We start from the raw sequence: 16,901 nt of genomic DNA, 5'->3' as shown, positions 1-16,901 counted from the left end.
ACTTTGCCTTTTCCTGCCCACCTACTCTACTGGTCAAAAGAAAAAACAATCTTCGTCTCTATGTAGTATGGAGGACATCCATTTGGTGGTCATGCTAGCTATTACTTTTCCTGCAGATAAATGTTTAAACTAATACAGATGTTGGAATGTCTATACATTTTTTTAAAAAAGAGTAATTCATCTCAATAAAAAACATTCATATTTGTGCAAAGCTAGATTCACTGGATTCTGCAGTAATTCGCCAATGTGCTTTACCTGGTGGCGGAGGCTTACTCTCCCATTCTGCATTACCCATCATCTGCTTGGCTATCCTCTCTGCATTACACTGCTCCCTCTTCTGCTGAACAAGCTGCTGAAGTTCTGTTTTGCAGGTTGTGATTCGAATTTGGCAGGTGGAGGGCAGGGTGGCACTTGTAAAAATCGGTAAGGTAGGTCTCCGGGGTAAAGCAGCTCCACCTTCAGAAGCCTGCAAAATTAGACCTATAGAATTAAAAATGTGCATTCACTAACAGGACCCGCCATTTTTTTATGGGAGCGGTTAGGGGGTTTTACAAAGGTTTCTGTCTGTGACAGAATTTAGGAAAAGCCCACGAGTTCCAACTTGTAAATTTGGCCTGAACCACATAAAGGTAGAAAGAACTCAGAGCTTAAACTAGCTCAAGAAAACACTGATACACTTAGAAGTTATATACAAATAGTTATTATATACACTAAGGCACGCTGTTGTAACTTTCCGGTCAAACGACTACTAGAACACAGTAAAACAATAGACAAACACTTGCAATAGTCTTAGAATAGTAAAGCACAGTTGTAGTCACATTATAATCACTGTTTCAGTAACATATCACATAGTAAAACCAGCTGAAGCATATATGGGATACATTACTCACCGTAATCGTATTTCTGATGCTTGTATCTGCTTAGATTCACATGCTGTGCATAGGCCGACATCTAGTGGAAGCTGCGGAGTATTACAGTTTGTTTTTCGAAACTCGAAAATGGGCGTCGACACAGGCGTGCCAGTAATACTATCCCTAGTGTGACGTCCACTGTACCCAAGATCCCTCACGCGTCTAGGATCCTCAGATTGTATTTTTTCTGACATGAGGAAGCATGAGGAGTAGCGTGAGTACAGATAATCCAAGCAGATAGACAGAAAGGTAAGACTACAAGTAATCATGCGCCTTCTCTCGGAGGGGAGGAAGGGTGGGTCGCATGTGAATCTATGCAGATACAAGCATCAGAAATACGATTACGGTGAGTAATGTATCCCTTCTGAGGCTTGTGGAATCTGCTTAGATCACATGCTGTGCATAGATTAGCGAGCAGTACCAGAAGAAGGAGGTGGGATGTGAGAAGGGTCATGAGCAAATAAGTGTCTTAGAACCGCTTGTCCCACTTGTGTATCTGCTTTGGAATGAGTGTCAATGCAGTAATGCTGAGTAAAGGTGTGAATAGAGCTCCAAGTAGCTGCTTTGCAAATGGTGTCGAGGGGAACATTTGCAATGAAAGCCAGAGTGGCCCCAATGCCTCTAGTAGAGTGGGCCCTTGGCGTAAAAGGCAGAGTCTTTTCAGAGAGAGAGTAACACAGCTGTATACAGTTGATAATCCACTTCGAGATGGTGCCTTTAGAGACGTGATCCCCCTCTCTGCCTGTAGCTACGGAGACAAACAGTTGATCTGTTTTTCTTAGCGGTCTGGTTTTATTTACATAGTAGAGGACCGCCCTACGCACATCTAGGGTGTGTAGTTTCACCTCAGCCGAGCTTTGCGGGTTCTGGAAGAAAGCCGGAAGCTCGATGGACTGGTTTACATGGAATTTTGATATAAATTTAGGTGAGAACCTAGGGTGTGTGCGTAAAACCAGTTTGTCTTTGTGGATAGTAAAGAAAGGATCCTGCACTGACAGAGCCTGAATTTCACCGACCCTTCTTATAGAGGTAATGGCTACTAAGAAGGCCGTTTTATAAGTCAGGTGTTTGAGACTACTTTTATGCATGGGTTCGAAAGGGGGGCCCATGAGCTTAGCTAGCACCACATTAAGGTCCCACGGTGGCGGTGGGTTAGAGATGGGAGGGTGAAGTCTCTTTACTCCTTCCATGAAGGCTTTAACTACTGGTACTTTCCACCACGACACTTTGCTATGTGAAGTGGTGTAAGCCGAGAGGGCTGCCAGGTGTACTTTCAGAGAGTTAAAAACCAATCCTGCATCTAGCAGGTGGAGCATGTATGTAACAATGTTGGAAGGAGTGCAATCAACCGGGTTGATTTGTTTACTCTGGCACCAGATAACGAATCTCTTCCATTTGTCAAAGTAACAGTGCCTTGTGTTTGGTTTCCTGGATTCTTTTAGGATGTCCATACACCTCTGGGGTAAATTGAGATGTCCAAACTCTATGACCTCAGGAGCCATGCTGCCAGGTTCATTGAGTTGGGTTGCTGGTGCACTGTTTGACCTTGTTGCTGGGACAGTAGGTTGTACCAGGCTGGAAGTTTGATGGGCTCGCACACCGCCATCCTGCCTAGGTGTGGGAACCATGGTTGTCTCGCCCACATGGGAGCAACTAGGATGAGCGTCATCGATTCCTTGTTCATCTTGTACACCACTTTCCTGATGAGAGGAGTTGGTGGAAAAGCGTACGCAAACATCCCTGACCAGTTCATCCACAGGGCGTTCCCTTGGGAGTCTGGCTGGGGGAACCTGGATGCAAATCCTGGGCATTGTTTGTTTTCGCTTGTGGCGAATAAGTCTATAGTGGGGAAACCCCACTGAGAGAAGAGATCTTCTACGATATCTTTGTGAAGGACCCATTCGTGTTCCTCTGGGAGGGAGTCTCTGCTTAGAGCATCCGCTAGGGAATTGAGCTCCCCTGGAACATGTTGCGATGACAGGAAGATGTTCCGTCTGAGTGCCCATATCTAGATTTTCTGGGCAAGTTTGGACAGATTTGGCGAACGAGTCCCTCCCTGCTTGTTCAGGTAGAACATGGCTGTCGTGCTGTCCGTCCGGATCTGCACCGACAAGTTTAGTAGGTGGGGCTCGAACGCCCGAAGCGCTCTGAATACTGCCAGAAGCTCTAGCAGGTTGATGTGGTTTCTTGGCTACTGAGTGAGACCCAAGACCCTGAGCTGTGTGGTGGAGATGGTGAGCTCCCAACCCAGTCAGGCATGCATCTGTAGTCACCACTGCCTGTACTTCGGGATCGTAAAAGGGTTTTCCCCTTGCGAGATTTTCTCCTGTCCACCAGTGTAGGCTCTGTACAAGTGTTGGCGAAACGACCACTAGATCGTCCCACTGACCACTTGCCTGAGACCACTGTTTCGCCAACCATTCCTGCATGGGACGCATGCGCAGGCGCGCGTGGGGGACCAGGTAAATGCATGACGCCATCATGCCCAGTAACCGCATAGCTTTGCGTACCGTTATTTGTTGACCAGACTGATAATGTGGAATTTGCAGTAGTATATTCCGAATTCTCTCCTCCGAAGGGAAGGTCAACCATTTTTGAGTATCTAGGATAGCTCCTAGGAACTGTTTTGAGGTGCTTGGCACTAGGCTTGACTTCTTTTCGTTGATTGAGAAGCCTAAATCGTGAAGGAGGTCGATGGTCCTCTGAATGTTTGTCCTGCATATTCCTGGGGTTTCCCCCGTTATGAGCCAGTCGTCCAGATAAGGGTACACTGGAATTGCTTCCCTGCGTAGGTGTGCAGCTGCCACCGCCAGTACCTTGGTGAATACCCTTGGTGCTGAAGCTATCCCGAAGGGCAGTACCTTGAATTGGTAGTGGCGACTGTCCACCTTGAAGCGCAAGTACTTTCTGTGCGCCGGGAGCATGGAAATATGAAAATAAGCATCTTTCATATCCAAGGTTGCCATGTAATCCCCCTTTTTTAGGAGGGGGATTACCTCTTGTAGCGTGGTCATACGGAATTTTTGGGGCTTGACATACTTGTTGGCAGGCCGTAAGTCCAATACTGGGCGCATTGTCAAATCTTTCTTTGGCACAAGGAAGTAAGTTGAATAGATACCCTTGTTTACCTGGTGTCCCGGGACGAGTTCTATCGCGTCCTTTTCTAGCAGAATGGCGATCTCCTCGAGAAGGATCTTCTGATGTTCTAAGGAGTGTACTCTTTGTCGTGGAGAATGGTTCCGGGGACGCTGCAGTAGTTCTATACAGTATCCTGTGGACACTGTTGACAGCACCCATCTGTCTGATGTGATCCCTTCCCAAGCCTGGGTGAAGTTGGAAATGCGTCCCCCTACTTGGGTTGCGTGAGAAGGGACCCTGAACTGAGCGTCACTGCTTTGGTGGAGGCGTGGCGCCTCCCTTGTTGGGGCTGCCTCTGCCTCTTCCACGACCTCTTTTGTTACCCCTGCCGTAACTCTGGGTAGACTGCTGGTTGTTGTTCCACTGTGTACCCTGTCCCTGGGGATAGGTGCCTCTTTGTGAATTTTGGCCGCGTGGGCGACGAAAATTACTATTCCCCCTCTGGTTAGGGGGTTTGTTGGTTAGCTGGCCAAGGGTTTTGAGAGTCTCGTATTCGTCCTTGGCATTTTTCAGTGCGTCTTCGACCGCTTTCCCATCTATTAATGAAGCCTGAGTTTCTGTTTTGAACCCTGACTGCCGTAACCACGCATGTCTCTTGATAACAGTACTTCTGCTATCAATCTTCCTGCGTTGTCTGCGGCGTCGAAAGTTGCTTTCAATATGCAACCAGACACGGCTCTACCCTCTGCAGAAATCCGAGCCAACTGGCCCTTTAATGGTTCAGGAGCAGAGGCTATGAGTGCCGTGACTTCTTCCCACTGATGGCAGTTGTAGCTGGCCAACATGGTGGTGGAGTTAGCAATCCTTGCTTGGTAGGCGGACGTTGAGGCTACCTTCCTGCCAAAACCGTAAAGTTTTTTGCTCTCCTTGTCGGGTGGAGCTTCTGACGAAGACAAGGGTGTTCCAGCTCTCTTCCGAGTGTTGGTAACAACTAGGGAGTCTGGTTTCAGATGTCCTCTTATATAGAGCGGGTCAGACTGGGCTGCCCTGAAAAGTTTTTCGACCCTGGGGTTGACTGCTCTGGTGAGGTTTGGGTTCACCAGGGACGGATCTATTCTTCGCTGGATGGATTTAAGGATAGGGATGGTCTGGGCAACCGGCCTCCTCTCTCCCACCAACTCTTCTGCGAAGTCCCTTTCCTCCTGTACACCGTGTGTGTCGATGTGAAAATGTTCTGCTGCGCGAGCAAGAACCTCATTAAGGAGGGGCTGGTTATCGACTGGCGAGTCGGCAACCGGGGCTTCGTTCTCTACCGGGGAATCTACTCTATATCTCTCCGGTTCGTCCTCTTCCTCCTCCTGGTCCTCATCATCTGCATAGTATTCCGTCCCGGTTTGTTCCTCCACAATTTCAAGCTCTTGGTCCCCTCTAGGGAAGGGCTCTCCTTGGTACCTGGGGTATGGAGTAGAGTATGGAGTAGAGTAAGGCTGCACCTCGAAGGGTTCAGGTCTTATAGAGGTTTCAAACCGGGCTTTCTTACTTAGGGGGATAGGATCAGTGGAACCTGAGGGTGTGGCCCCCTGTGGGTCATACGAGAGGAAATGTTCCGGATTTTTGTCATAAAAATCTGCCAAGGAAGACATTCTTGACATGACTATCTATGTCTTCACTGGACCATTTTCTGGAAGTGGGGATGACTTTAGCAGGCAGTTTAGGGGACTTCTCGTGGGTACCCTTGCTTGATGTTGATTTATCAGCAGACCTGGATAGTTTTACAGGAGTGGAAGAATGTGCAGGTAGTGTTTTCTGCTGTTTCCCCCCCTCCCCATGCGTGGAAAGATGTTTTCCCTGTCCTTTGGAGGCTCCGGAGGCTTTCGACGCCTGCCGTCGAGGATCGGGAGAGGTATCTCTGCCCTTCGAGCGTGGGGCCTCGCTGGTGTTAACTGCTGGCTCCGACTCTTGGGGCGCGGCCTGGGGGTGGAAGTCGTCTTCGTCCTCCGACGATCGAACTTCCGTTAGTCTAGGGAGCGAGGCACTCTTGGCAAGAGTGGATGATTGCCTTGCGTCATGAGGCGATCTCGATCGAGAGCGCCCAGAGGACACCGAGTCGGACCGTTCTATTTGTGCCTCTTTCCGAGAAGTCGACGTCGTCGAGGTTCGGTTGGACTTAGTGTGCTTAGTGTGTGTATGGTGTGTAGCGCTTGCGTCGCCGGGGGTCTTCCCCATAGCCGCCCTGCCGGACGACCTTCCGAGGTCGGGGACCTGCGCTCGGCTGTCCTTCGACGCCGTAATGCCCTCGCCGTCCGAAAGTACGGCGTCGCTGCCATCGCTGAAGGCGCGCTCCGCTGCCATGGCCGCCTGCTTGGCGTGGTGGGCCCAACGCTTTGTCGAACGGTCCTTAAGTGTCTTAGGTTTAAACCTACTACACGCTCTGCAGTACGCTTCGGGGTGGTCCCTCGGCAAGCAGAGATTGCACGTGGCGCGCCTGTCGACCCAAGGTTATTTGCGGTTGCACTTGGGGCAGAATTGGAAAGGGGTACCCTCCATACGCACCTTGAGGCAGCGGGCTGATAAGTGTAGGAAATATATAAGGTGTACCTTTATACCAAGAGTGAAGAGTATGTACCACCCCCCACTCTCCCTACTTGCAGGGCCGAGGCCAGCGGCCTACCAGGCCCGGGCCGAGGCCAGCGGCCTTCCGAGGCCCAGATCCGTCGTGCAGCAGCCGACGGTCGATGTCTTCTCCAGCCGTCGTCAAGTGTCGAGGGTCGACGTTGGGGTGGGGAAGGATGTCAATAAAGAATTTTAAATTATAATTATTAGCAAAAGTATGAAGTATGGCTAAGGCCAGGGGACTCCGCAAGATGCTTCCGACCAGTATGGCGGAAAAAAACAATCTGAGGATCCTAGACGCGTGAGGGATCTTGGGTACAGTGGACGTCACACTAGGGATAGTATTACTGGCACGCCTGTGTCGACGCCCATTTTCGAGTTTCGAAAAACAAACTGTAATACTCCGCAGCTTCCACTAGATGTCGGCCTATGCACAGCATGTGATCTAAGCAGATTCCACAAGCCTCAGAAATATATATATAACCATACTTTTGCTAAATATTGTTATATTTACCCATTTCTCCACCCCAACGTCGAGTCACCAAACTTCTACACTCGATGCCGGCTCGGAGAAGAATTTGACCGTCTACAGCTGCACGACGGATTTGGGCCTCGGAAGGCCTCCGGCCTCGGCCCAGGCCTTGGAAGGCCTCTGGCCTCGGCCCTGCAAGTAGGGAGAGTGGGGGGTGGACATACTCTACACTCTTTTGGTACATAGGTACATTCTTATTTATTCCTACACTTACTAGCCCGCTGCCACAAGGTGCATATGGAGGGTACCCCTTTCCAATTCGGCCCCAAGTGCAACCGCAAGTACCCTTGGGTCGACAGGCACGCCACGTGCAATCTCTGCTTGCCGAGGGACCACCCCGAGGCGAACTGCAGAGCGTGTAGTAGGTTTAAACCGAAAACACTTAAGGACCGATCGATCAAGCGTTGGGCCCACCACGCCAGGCGTCAGGAGGCCATGGCAGCGGAGGGCGCCTTCAGCAATGGCAGCGACGCCGTGCTTTCAGACTGCAAGGGCAACGTGGCGTCAAGAGACAGCCGAGTGCAAGTCCCCGACCTCAGAAGGTCGTCCGGCCGTGCGGCTATGGGGAAGCCCCCAGTGACACAAGCGCTACCCACAGCACTTCCACAAAGCCCATGAAGTCCAACCGAGACTCGACGCGCACGTCGAGTTCTCGGAAAGAGGCAGACAGAACGGTCCGAATCGGTGTCCTCTGGGCGTTCTCGATCTAGATCGCCGCATGACTCCAGGCAATCATCCACTGTTGCCAAGAGTGCCTCACTCCCCAAGGTAACGGAAGTTCGATCGTCTGAGGATGAAGCCGACTTCCATCCCCAGACCGCACTCCAGGATTCGGCGCCCGCAGACCGCGTAACGGCGGCTCCCGAGTCCCTACCTCCCAAAGATAGGGACACTACCCCCGAACCTCGACGCCAGGCGTCGGAAGGCTCCGGAGGGGTGAAAAAACAGGGAAAACACTCTTCCGCCCACGGGGAGGGGGGAAAACAACAGAGAAAGCAGTCTCAGCCTCCTCAAACACCTCAAAAACTTCCCACTCCACATAAACAGACAGACAAGTCCCAGTCCTCTGTTATCCCAAGGACACCTGCTAAAACCAGTAAGTCTAGTCAGGAGAAGGCAGAGAAAGCCCCAGAAAATATAATTCCCAGTTCTACAGAATGGTCTACTGATGACATAGACAGGGTTATGTCAAGGATGTCTTCATTGGCAGATTTTTACACAAAGAACCCTGAACACTTTCTCTCCTATACTCCCGACGGGTCAGCACCCTCAGGCTCTAAGGATCCAATACCTCCAAGTAAGAAGTCCCGGTTTGAAGCCCCAACACAGTCTTCGGACCCCTTCTATATACAGCCCTACTCCCAATATCAAGGGGATATATCCTTTTGTGAGGATCCAGATTTGGGCATGTTGGAAGAGCAAACTGGTACGCTCTACTATGGGGATGATGAGGACCAAGAAGAGGAAGAGGAAGACCCTGCGACCTACAGAGTAGATTCCCCGGTAGAGAAAGAACCCCCGATTACCGACTCCCCTGTCGACAATCAACCTCTCCTGAATGAAGTTCTGTCCCGAGCGGCAGAACATTTCCACATTGACACACAGGGTGCTCAAGAGGAGAGGGACTTTGCAGAAGAGTTAGTGGGAGAAAGGAGGCCTGTAGCTCACCTCACCAGGGCAGTGAACCCCAGGATTGAGAAACTTTTCAGGGCAGCCCAATCAGACCCAGTGTATATAAGGGAGCATCTGAAACCAGACTCCCTGGTTGTTACTAACACCCGTAAGAGGGCTGGAACACCCTTGTCATCGTCCGAAGCTCCTCCCGACAAGGAGAGCAAGAAACTGTACGGTTTGGGCAGGAAATTAGCCTCCACTTCCGCCTACCAGGCAAGGATTGCCAACTCCACCACCCTGTTGGCCAGCTACAACTGCCATCAGTGGGAAGAAGTCGCGGCACTCAGACTCCGCCCCAGAACCCTTAAAGAGCCAGTTGGCACGAGTTGCGGCGGAGGGAAGAGCCGTGTCCGGTTGCATTTTAAAAGCAACCTTTGATGCCGCGGATAACGCCGGAAGATTGATAACAGAAGGAACTTATCAAGAGACACGCTTGGTTACGGCAGTCTAGATTCAAAGCTGAAACCCAAGCATCTTTGTTAGATAAACCGGTGGAGCCGGATCTGTTTGGTAAGGCGGTCGAGGACGCGCTGAACAATGTCAAGGATGAATATGAGGCACTCAAATCCCTAGGCCAACTAACCAACAAACCCCCTAATCAAAGAGGGAATGGCAATTTCCGTTGCCCACGCGGCCAAAATTCCCAGAGAGGATCTAACTATTCCCTGGGACAGGGCACACCGTGTAACAATAATAACCAACAGTCTACCCAGGGTTACGGCAGGGGTAATAAAAGAGGACGTGGTAAGGGTAGAGGCAGTCCCAGTAAAGGAGGCGGCACGACTGCACCAAAACAGTGACGCTCCGTTCAGGGTCCCTTCTCATGCAACCCCAGTAGGGGGACGCATTTCCAACTTCACCCAAGTTTGGGAAGGGATCACATCAGACAGATGGGTGTTGTCCACAGTATCCGCTGGGTACTGCATAGAACTGTTAGAGCGTCCCCGGAACCATCCTCCACGACAAAGAATACACTCTTTGGAACACCAAAAGATCCTCCTCGAGGAGATCGTCAATCTGCTAGCAAAGGACGCGATAGAACTCGTCCCGGGACACCAGGTAAACAAGGGTATTTATTCAACTTACTTCCTTGTACCAAAAAAAGATTTGACACTGCGCCCAGTATTGGATTTACGGCCTGCAAACAAGTATGTCAAGCCCCAAAAATTTTGCATGACTACTCTCCAAGAGGTAATCCCCTCCTAAAAAAGGGGGATTACCTGGCAACATTGGACATGAAAGATTCCTATTTTCATATTTCCATGTTCCCAGCGCACAGAAAGTACTTGCGCTTCAAGGTGGACAGTCGGCACTACCAGTTCAAGATACTGCCCGTCGGGATAGCTTCGGCTCCAAGGGTATTCACCAAGGTACTGGCGGTGGCGGCAGCACACCTACACGCAGGGACGCAATCCCGGTGTACCCTTACCTGGACGACTGTCTCATCACGGGGGAGACCCCAGTAATTTGCAGAACAAACATTCAAAGGACAATCAACCTCCTCTTCGAATTGGGCTTCTCAATAAACGAGAAAAAGTCAAGTCTGGTGCCAAGCACTTCTAAACAGTTGCTAGGAGCTATCCTAGACACTCAAGAGGGTTTGACCTTTCCTTCTGAGGAAAGAATTCGGAATATACTGCTGCAAATTCCGCAATATCAGTCTGGTCGCCAGTTAACGGTACGCAAAGCAATGCGGTTGCTGGGCATGATGGCGTCATGTATTTACCTGGAACCCCGCGCGCGCCTGCGCATGCGTCCCATGCAGGAATGGTTGGCGAAACAGTGGTCTCAGGCAAGTGGTCAGTGGGACGATCTAGTGGTCGTTTCGCCAACACTTGTACAAAGCCTAGACTGGTGGACAAGAGAAAATCTGTCCAAGGGGAAACCCTTTTACGATCCAGAGATACAGGCGGTAGTCACAACCGATGCATGCCTGACAGGGTGGGGAGCTCACCATCTCCACCACACAGCTCAGGGTCTCTGGTCTCACTCAGTGGCCAAGAATCACATCAACCTGCTAGAGCTTCTGGCAGTATTCAGAGCGCTTCAAGCGTTCGAGCCCTACCTGCTAAATCTGTCAGTGCAAATCCGGACGGACAGCACTACAGCCATGTTTTACCTGAACAAGCAAGGAGGGACTTGTTCGCCAAATCTGTCCAAGCTTGCCCAGAATATTTGGTAATGGGCACTCAGACGGAACATCTTCCTGTCATCGCAACATGTTCCAGGGGATCTCAATTCTCTAGCGGATGCTCTAAGAAGAGACCCCCTTCCCAGAAGAACACGAATGGTGTCTACACAGAAGAGTCGTAGAAGATATCTTCTCTCAGTGGGGCTTCCCCACTGTAGACCTATTCGCCACAAGCGAAAACAGACAATGCCCAGGATTTGCATCCAGGTTCCCCCAACCAGACTCCCAGGGGAACACCCTGTGGATGAACTGGTCAGGAATGTTTGTGTACGCTTTTCCACCAACTCCTCTCATCAGGAAGGTGGTCAACAAGATGAACAGAGAGTCGATGACGCTCGTCCTGGTTGCTCCCATGTGCGCGAGACAACCGTGGTTCCCACACTTACGCAGATTAGCCGTGTGCGAACCGATCAAACATCCGGCCTGGTACAACCTACTGTCCCAGCACCAAGGTCAAACAGTGCATCCTCAACCCAACTCAATGAACCTGGCAGCATGGCTCCGGAGGTCATAGAGTTTGGACATCTCAATTTACCACAGACATCCTAAAAGAATCTAGGAAGCCAAACACGAGGCACTGCTACTTTGACAAATGGAAGAGATTCGTTATCTGGTGCCAGAATAAACAAATCAACCCAGTTGATTGCACTCCTTCCACTATTGTTACATACATGCTCCACCTGCTGGATGCAGGACTGGTTTTTAACTCACTGAAGGTACACCTGGCAACTCTGTCAGCATACAGCACTTCCCATAACAAGGTGTCATGGTGGAAAGTACCAGTAGTTAAAGCCTTCATGGAAGGAGTAAAGAGACTTCACCCTCCTATTTCAAACCCACCACCAGGATGGGACCTTAACGTGGTGCTATCTAAGCTCATGGGCCCCCCATTCGAGCCCATGCACAAAAACAGTCTCAAACACCTGACTTACAAAACAGCCTTCTTAGTAGCAATTACATCTATAAGAAGAGTCAGTGAAATTCAGGCTCTGTCAGTGCAAGATCCCTTCTTTACGGTCCATAACGATAAACTGGTTTTACGCACACACCCTAGGTTCCCACCTAAGTTTATTTCAAAATTCCACGTGAACCAGTCCATCGAGCTTCCGGCTTTCTTCCAAGACCCACAAAGCTCGGCTGAGGTGAAACTACACACACTAGATGTGCGTAGGGCGGTCCTCTACTATGTAAACAAGACCAGACCGCTTAGGAAAACAGATCAGCTGTTTGTCTCCGTAGCTACAGGCAGAGAGGGGGATCGCGTCTCTAAAGGTTCCATCTCCAAGTGGATTATTAACTGTATCCAGCTGTGTTACTCACTTTCTGAAAAAACTCTGCCTTTTACGCCTAGGGCCCACTCTACAAGAGGCATAGGGGCCACTCTGGCATTCATTGCAAATGTACCCCTTGACACCATTTGCAAAGCAGCTACTTGGAGCTCTAATCACACTTTTACTCAGCACTACTGCATTGACAGCCATTCCAAGACAGATACCCAAGTGGGACAAGCGGTTCTAAGACATTTATTTGCTCATGACCCCTCTCACATCCCACCTCCTTCTTCAGGTACTGCTCGCTAATCTATGCACAGCATGTGATCTAAGCAGATTCCACAAGCCTCAGAAGGGATACATTACTCACCGTAATCGTATTTCTGATGCTTGTATCTGCTTAGATTCACATGCGACCCACCCTTCCTCCCCTCTGACAGAAGGCGCATGGAGACTTGTAGTGCTTACCATTCTTTATATCTGCTTGGATCATCTGTACTCACGCTTCTCCTCATGCTACCTCATGTCAGAAAAAATACAATCTGAGGGTCCTACACACGTGAGGGATCATGGGTACAGTGGACGTCACACTAGGGATAGTATTACTGGCACGCCCTGTGTCGACGCCCATTTTCGAGTTCGAAAAACAAACTGTAATACTCCGCAGCTTCCACTAGATGTCGGCCTATGCACAGCATGTGATCTAAGCAGATTCCACAAGCCTCAGAAATATATATATATTACTCATATTTCTGATGCTTGTATCTGCTTGGATTCGCATGCTATGCATAGGCCGACATCTAGTGGAAGCTGCAGAGTATTACAGTTGTTTTTTAAACTCGAAAAGGGACGTCGACGGGGCATGCCAGTAATACTATCCCTAGTGTGACGTCCACTGTACCCATGGCCCGTCACACGTCTAGGTCCCTCAGATTGTTTTGTTTCTGACAAGAGGTAGCATGATGTGTATCGTAAGTACAGGTGTTTCCAAGCAGATAAGTATCAGAAAAGCTCATAGAACATCTATGCACCTTCTCTCAGGGGAGGAAGGGTGGGCGCATGTGAATCTAAGCAGATAAAAGCATCAGAAATACAATTACGGTGAGAAATGTATCCCTTCTGAGGCTTGTGGAATCTGCTTAGATCACATGCTATGCATAGATTAGCGAACAGTGTTAGGAGAAGGTGGTGGGTTGTGAGAAGAAGCGGCAGCAAATAGATGTTTTAGAACCGCTTGTCCCACCTGTGTATCTGCTTTGGAATGGGTGTCAAAGCAGTAGTTCTGAGTGAAGGTATGTACTGAGCTCCATGTAGCTGCTTTGCAAATGCTGTCTAAGGGGACATTTGCGATGAAGGCCAAGGTAGCTCCTGTGCTTCTAGTGGAGTGAGCTCTTGGTGTGAAAGGCAGTGTTTTGTTTGATAATGAATAGCACATTTGTATGCATTTGACTATCCATCTGGAGATGGCATTCTTGGAAATGTGATCTCCTTCTCTGCCTGGTGCTACAGCGACAAACAGCTGGTCTGTTTTCCTTAGCGATCTGGTCTTGTTTACGTAGTAAAGGACCGCCCTCCTTACATCTAATGTGTGGAGTTTTACCTCAGCTGAGCTAGTTGGATTCTTGAAGGCCGGTAGCTCAATGGACTGGTTTACGTGGAATTTGGAAATTAATTTAGGAGAGAACCTCGGATGAGTACATAAAACCAATTTGTCCTTATGAATGCTAAAGAAAGGATCCTGCACGGACAATGCTTGAAATTCACTAACTCTTCTTATGGAAGTAATAGCCACTGAGAGGGCAGTCTTGTAAGTCTGGTGTTTAAGACTCGACTTGTGCATAGACTCAAATGGGGGCCCCGTGAGCTTAGCGAGTTCAACATTGAGATCCCAGCCTGGCGGTGGGTTAGAAATTGGAGGGTGGAGTCTTTTTACCCCTTCCATGAAAGTCTTATTGACTGGAATTTTCCAACATGATGCCTTACTCTGAGAGGTGGTACGCGCTGATAAAGCTGCCAGGTGGACCTTTATAGAGTTGAATACTAACCCCCCCCAGAGTCTAACAAGTGGAGTATATGATGTGCATTACTTACCGTAAAAGCATTTCTGATGGTTGAATCTACTTAGATTCACATGCTGTGCATATGGTCCGACATCCAGTGGTAACCGCGGAGTATTGCATATTGTCTTTCGAGAATCGAGAGGGGACGTCTACATGGGCGTGCCTGTAACACTAGCCCTACGTGACGTGTAGTGTACCCAAGATACCTCACGTGTCGAGGTCCCTCCGATTGTATTTTTTCTGCTGAGAGGGAGCCTTAGGACTATCGTGAGCGAGTACAGAAAAGAGAGAAAGTGGTAAGACGTCTATGTTCCTTCCATCCGAGCGGGGAGGAAGGGTGGGCGCATGTGAATCTAAGCAGATACAACCATCAAAAATGCTTTTACGGTAAATAATGCATATCTTCTGATGTTTGTTAATCTGCTTAGAATCACATGCTGTGCATAGACTAGCGAGGAGTACCCGGAGTTGGAGGTGGGTTGTGAGAAGGAATAGTAGTAAAAAGATGTCTTGGTACTGCCTGTCTCACCTGAGAATCAGACCTAGAATGAGTTTCTAGGCAATACTGTTTTGTAAAGGTGTGTACAGAACTCCAGGTTGCCACTTTGCAAATGGACTCAAGGGGAACATTTGGAATGAATGCTATGGATGCCCCAGTGCCTCAAGCTCTAGATTTGAAGGGCAGCACTCTCTTAGCAAGACTGTAGCAGAGTGTGATGCATCTGACAATCCATCTAGAGTTAGTGGATTTGGAGACTGCGCCTCCTTCTCTTCCTGCCGCCACTGAAACGAAAAACTGATTTGTTTTTATTAGTGGTGGAGTTCTTTCCATGTAGAAAATGACAGCTCTGCGTATATCCAGTGTGTGCAGGGTTTTTAGACCCAGGCTTTAAGGATTTTGAAAGAACGCTGGTAGTTCTATCGACTGGTTCACATGGAACTTGGAAATGAATTTAGGCACGAACCTAGGGCGAGTGCGTAGAACCACCTTATCTTTGTGAACTGTTACAAAGGGGCCTAGGATTGAGAGCGCTTGTAGTTCACTTACTCTCCTAATGGAGGTAATGGCTATTAAAAAAGCAGTCTTATAGGTGAGGTCTTTAAGACTTGCTTTGTGCATGGGCTCGAAAGGAGCCCCCATAAGCCTAGTCAACACCACGTTTAGGTCCCATCCGGGAGCCGGGTTAGAAATGGGAGGTTGAATTCTTTTCACTCCCTCCAAGAAAGCTTTAATAACTGGTATCTTCCACCCGGACACTTTCTGTTGTGATGTAGTGTAGGCTGAAAGTGCAGCTAAGTGAACCTTTAGGGAGTCCAAGACCAGGCCTGAGTCAAATAAATGAGTTAGGTACAAAACAATGTGTGTGGGAGAGCAGTTAATCGGATTAATGCTCTTTGAGTTGCACCAGATGACAAACCGTTTCCATTTACTAGAATAGCAATAACTAATGTTTGGTTTTCTTGCTACCCTGAGAATGTCCATACATCTCTGAGGGAGCTGCAGGTGCCCAAACTCTATGACCTCAGGAGCCAAACCGCTAAATTCAATGTCTGCGGGCATGGGTGAAGCGTCTCCCCTCTATCTTGCGACAACATGTTGAACGGGCAAGGCAGTTTGATTGGAGGAGAGAGGGACATCTCCATCATATGAGCGAACCAGGGTTGGCAGGCCCACATGGGGGCCACCAGTATCATCGTGACTGGTTCCTGGTGCATCTTACTGAGAAGGGGAGTCGGAGGGGGGAAGCGTAGACACATTTCCCTTACCAAGTTATCCAGAGTCTATTCCCCTTGGAACGGTTCTGGGGGTACCTGGAGGCGTAATCTTGGAATTGAGCGTTCTCCAGAGTTGCGAACAAATCGATGTATGTGAGCCCCATTCTGCAAAAATGTTGGAGACAATGTCTCAGTGTAATTGCCATTCGTACTCCATGGGCAACAGGAAGTCTCTGCTGAGTACGGCTGCCAGAAGATCGAGTTCTCCTGGAACATGTTGTGATAACAGGAACATGTTGCGTTTGAGAGCCCACTTCCAAATGTTCTGGGACAGTTTGGACAGCCCTGGAGAGCGAGTGTCCCATTGTTTGTTCAGATAGTGCATGGCCGTGGTGCTGTCTGTGAGGATCAGGATTGTCTTCCCCTGCAGTTGCGTCTGGAAAGCTTTTAGTGCTTTGAACACTACCAACAGTTCCAACAGGTTTATGTGGTTGGATGCTATGTCCGACGACCAAACTCTGTGCGATGTTTGTTGAAGCAGGTGAGCGCCCCACCCTGTAAGAGACGCGTCTGTAGTTGGAGTGGCTTCCACTGCAGGGATGGTGAAGGAATTCCCCTTCTAGAGGTTGTCCCTCGACCACCACTGCAGTGAGAGAACAAGGGCCGGCGAGACAACCACTAGATCGTCCCACTGTCCACTGGCCTGACACCAATGAGCCATCTTGCACTGGGCGCATGCGCAAGTGTGCGTGAGGAACCAAGTAGATACATGACGCCATCATTCCTAGCAGTCGCATAGCCTTGCGTACCGTCACCTCTCGACTGGCTACATACTGAGGGATTTGAAACAACATG

At 49.4% G+C, this 16,901-nt stretch overlaps 1 protein-coding gene across 1 annotated transcript in view; it reads right to left on the bottom strand.

The window, feature by feature from the left end:
* PIK3R4 (phosphoinositide-3-kinase regulatory subunit 4) overlaps positions 1-16,901 on the bottom strand; it is a 1,130,409-nt gene that overhangs the window by 434,499 nt on the left and 679,009 nt on the right. The window contains exon 12 of the mRNA XM_069648735.1: positions 256-466. Within this exon, the coding sequence (XP_069504836.1) occupies positions 256-466 (211 nt within the window). The remainder of the gene's footprint in view (positions 1-255; positions 467-16,901) is intronic.

Source organism: Ambystoma mexicanum, chromosome 2q (assembly GCF_040938575.1).
Source record: "Ambystoma mexicanum isolate Mex_15411 chromosome 2q, UKY_AmexF1_1, whole genome shotgun sequence".
In the NCBI taxonomy this organism is placed as follows: Eukaryota; Metazoa; Chordata; class Amphibia; order Caudata; family Ambystomatidae; genus Ambystoma; species Ambystoma mexicanum.
Note: the sequence above shows the minus strand (reverse complement) of the source record. Positions and strands in the feature narration are given on the sequence as shown.